Consider the following 4,207-nt stretch of genomic DNA (forward strand, 5'->3'; position numbering starts at 1 on the left):
GACTAGGGAACGACCACCTTCGTTCCTGGGTATCATCATTCCTGAAAAGAGAGAACTGTGTGCTACAAAAAATGAATGGTGGTTTGAAGTAAATTAAAGATCCATATCACACGTGCAACCAGTAAGGTGAAAAACAGGATCTAGATGTAACCTCAAAATTGGGTAGGAGCTTTTCCATAAATCTATTATTTCTCACACCCATGATATTCAACCTCATCCAATGCATTATTTTCATTTAAGTGACAATAGAACACGGTTAGCTGCTCTGCTACAGGATTGTGTTTGGTTCAACAAGCTACCAAAATTACAGGATTTGGGCAATCAGGAACAATACAAATGATTCTATAATTTGAAACATATTTAATGTCACCAAATAACCAAATCCTATTCCAATATGTAATGGTACCATACCCTAGAAGCCAACTTCACAAAGTAATAAAATACAGTTCTGTGCAGAAGCATACCCTTCCCCTTTCTTTTCAGACAACCCAAAATATAAATTCATAACTCTCATATTTGCGAGTATAAAAAATAAGAGTTGACACCGACTACACTTTACATACGACCTGGCACCAGTAATTATATAGTTATATATGCATTGGCATGGCAAGAATTGGGACTAGCACGTCCAAGATCAAGTCCAAACAAGTTGAAGCATAATAAAAAGCACTAAGCTCTAAGCAGACTGGTCAGAAAGGAGGCAAGCAAGATTGGAGGTAGCACCTAGGAGCACCTAAGTGCCACATAATCATCCCGCTTAAAATAGTTGAAAACACAGGGTAAGGTAGCTAATGAAAACTTGAAGGAAACATGTGATAAGGATAACAGAGTTCACCAATTAAAAATGTATTTTGTAAAAATAAGACATGCAGTAGACTTCTACCTACTGCTTTACACAGCAGATTAGGAAAAACAAGTAGTGCCTTCAGACACTACAATAGGTAGACAAACTTCCTGAACCTAACCCCCTCACACCAACAAGAGGGTGATTTGACATCTTTTTCCTCTACAGTAATAAGTTTTTTAATGAGTAGTCAGCAATTAGTTTTATCGTATCAAATAACTTTCCAAAGCTACCTTTCCAACTTGATGAACTAAACATCATCACAAACCAAGGGAATGAAAACAAGGAATCATTTTCCCTACGAACTTGCTAGTACCCGGACGTCCGATGGGAGATGTTCCCATCGGATGGCACCAATCATCAGCCACCGACAGATTCTCACCAGGTGCTCTAACTGCCCATCGCAACATGAAACCACAACATATGCAACATCACAGATGAATATTTGCAACATCAAAATTATTCTAGACTAGCTCATTGCATCCAACCAATTTCAGACAAAAATACCACCGAAACATCGCATGTTTCATGCAACATCGATCAAAATAATTCTGATTTATTCAACAGATCATAATAAGAGTGCTCCAACACTCAAAATGTCGCATCGCAACATTCATAAATCAAAGTTGCAACACCTCCAAACAACAGTAGAGGAGAAGCCTCGTGGATGCGGTAGACGTGTGGTCCTCATGACAGAGCTTCAATTCAGGACAAGAACAAGCATCACTTACCTGAGAAATCATGGCTGGATCATTTCTTGAGCGATTAAAAAGATAGTTGCGGAGTGGTTCCCAGGCATCACGAACAGAAAAATGCCCATAAATATTAATAGGACGAGCAAGAGGGCTTGATAATCCAAGGGAGAACACTTGCATCATCTCACAGGGTATGAAATACGGATGATCTAGTGCAGCTGCAAGTATAAAAAATGAGAATTGGACTACACAAGAAAAAGATAAAGTAGCATGCCATTGATCATTAGTTCACCTACTTTCATCAGTATCTCCGATCCAATACTGCACATGGTAGCAGTCATCTCCAGAAACACAGTTTTTGGTTACCCTTGGAAGAACACGTAGAGGCAACGCATGCCAAGGAGTCGTGTTGTTGTTAAACAGGTCAGACCATTCTGAGAGCAGGTCACCATTCCTTTCCCAGGTAGATTCAACTATTTCTTTAGCTTCCTCCAGTGTATACTTTTGTCCTGTAAAAACAACAGTTCCATTCAACTGGTTATTATAAAACTCTTGTTTAAGGAAAATCTTCGTTAAGGAACTGCATGAATTTTGTTGATGCAAAACCAATATAATTTTACATCACGATTTTGCAAGTTTCATTCATAACTATTGTTTCTTCAGTTTTGGAAAAGGTCTTAGATGTTACAGATTACCGAGCGGCGTTCTCTTTGGTCTAAAAAAATATGTTACGCGTGTAGTTTCCAAAAATACCAGCAGTTAGTTTCTCATTACCTTCAGGGCAAATATGTAACGGATACTCCCAGGGCCACTTGACTGGCAGATACGGGTTGCCATCCTCCTCGTCCCAACCCCTCATGTCCTCTTCGCTGTCGTCTTCGCTGTCGTCTTCGCTGTCCTCTTCGCTGTCCTCTTCGCTGTCGTCTTCGCTGTCGTCTTCGCTGTCCTCCTCATCCACGGTGTCGCCTCGGCCGCCGTTCTTCTCCTCCTCGCCGCCACCGCCGCCGCATGTCTTCTCCTCATCCCCATCTTCGACGGGGCGCTCAATTATCTTCAACTTTGGATCAGGCTCACCCTGTTCTTCCTGCACAACACACCAGATTGCCTCCATGAATCGCCGCGAGGGAATCGATGGACCGAGAGGGCGAAAATCAGATTAGGGCCCGTTTGTTTCGCAGGAATTGAAACCTATTCTAGGAATTATATTCTAGACATTGGATTCCATCAGAAATAAATTACTCAGAATTTGATTCAATTCAATTTTTTTTGTTTGGGTGTGGATGGAATTTTTCTCCATGAATTAAATTCCATATTCTGTTTGGATAACCCATATATCTGATGGCGCTGGGACACCTCACGCACGAAGTCCGATCCGGTAATTGGCACTAAACTGCCAAATCGTGCGGCTTTTGCTGCCTCCCTGAGCTCTGCAAGCCTCATCTTCCTGCAAACATAAAATTAAATCAAATCGCCAGAATAAATTCCCACTTATACCTAACCAATCACAAAACGCAACGAACAATCCAAGCCCAGTAGTACAGCACCGGATCCAGATCAACAATGGAAAGATATCAGATTACTATCGGAAGCACACCAATTATACCGTTTGACCATGCGAGTCAGATCAAATCAAACGCTGCAGGCACTGGAGCATCTCAAGATTCAGCCAAGAACAGACGGAAACAGAAAAGAAAAGGACACAATCACGGATCAGCAATCAATCAGAACGCAGACCAGATCGAGTCCAAGGAGAGGGGATACCTGTACTGCTCGAGAAAGCGGTCGTCGTCCAGGTCATCCTCGAGTTCCTCGAGCTCCTCGGGCTCACGCGCGTCAAGCCATTCCTTGGACTTGGGCTGCTCGTCGGCCTCGACCTTGGGAGCGAAAGCCGGCGACTTGAAGGGCTCCGGCTTCGGGGGTAGATTCCCCAGGCGGCGCTGGCTGTCGCCCCACTGCGTGCTCGTCCCCTCCACGTCCTTGTACACGAAGCGGTAGTCCATCATGGCCGAGCACCGCGAGCGCAGATAGAGAGAGATGCGCAAAACCGCGAGGGGGACGGGGAGAAGTGGAGACGCGAAGGGACGAGACGATGAGGAGAAAGGGACGCGAAGGGCGTGTTGGAGGTGGAGGTCCCGCGGCTTCTCCGACTTCGGTGACGTGGGGAACTGTCCGGGGCAGCGCCGAGTGAGCGGATCTGAACGGCGGCGAGCTTTCAGTCGGGGAAGGGAAGACGAAGGAGGTGCAGCGCGGCGGAGGAGGGGGCGCTGGAGGAGGCGGCACCGGGGGAGGGCGTCGGAGGAGGCGGCGGAGGAGTGGGCGCCGGGGGAGGGCACCAGAGGAGGGGGCGCGGCGTCGGGATGAAGGGGAGTCGGGAGAGGGAGGCGGCGCGGCGTCGGGGAAGGGAGGCGTGTTGGGATGGAATCGATTTCTTCGTTTTAGATCCGGAATGTGTCGCAGGTAAGGAAATCAGCTCGTGGAAATTGCTGGAAAGACGATTTCCAATTCCATGCGGAGCCAAACAGGTCGGCCTAGGAAAATAATTCCAATTCAGTCCAATTCCTGCTAAACAAACGGACGTTTGGGTCGGAGGATTTCGGTCGTGTGATGGGGGTCGGCCGCCGGCTGGGGGTGAATATCGCTGGGGTGGTCTCCGCTTTTAATTGACGTC

The 4,207-nt window shown here is 46.2% G+C and overlaps 1 protein-coding gene across 4 annotated transcripts in view; it reads right to left on the minus strand.

The window, feature by feature from the left end:
• The window catches only part of LOC101763402 (nucleolin), a 4,915-nt gene extending 951 nt beyond the window's left edge, over window positions 1–3,964 (minus strand). Inside the window, exons 1-6 of one of the 4 annotated variants that reach the window (XM_012843204.3) lie at window positions 3,301–3,962; window positions 2,893–2,983; window positions 2,438–2,623; window positions 2,314–2,401; window positions 1,836–2,048; window positions 1,576–1,757 (exon numbers count right to left, since the gene is read on the minus strand). In XM_012843204.3, the coding sequence (XP_012698658.1) occupies window positions 1,576–1,757; window positions 1,836–2,048; window positions 2,314–2,401; window positions 2,438–2,623; window positions 2,893–2,983; window positions 3,301–3,542 (1,002 nt within the window). In that variant the 5' untranslated portion in view covers window positions 3,543–3,962. Of the gene's footprint in view, window positions 1–1,575; window positions 1,758–1,835; window positions 2,049–2,313; window positions 2,624–2,892; window positions 2,984–3,300 lie in introns of all 4 variants that reach the window. The other 3 variants (XM_004987347.4, XM_004987346.4, XM_012843205.3) reach the window with 3 other exon arrangements.
• Between the last annotated feature and the right edge of the window lie 243 nt (window positions 3,965–4,207).

This window comes from Setaria italica, unplaced genomic scaffold (genome assembly GCF_000263155.2).
Source record: "Setaria italica strain Yugu1 unplaced genomic scaffold, Setaria_italica_v2.0 scaffold_226, whole genome shotgun sequence".
Taxonomy (NCBI): domain Eukaryota; kingdom Viridiplantae; phylum Streptophyta; class Magnoliopsida; order Poales; family Poaceae; genus Setaria; species Setaria italica.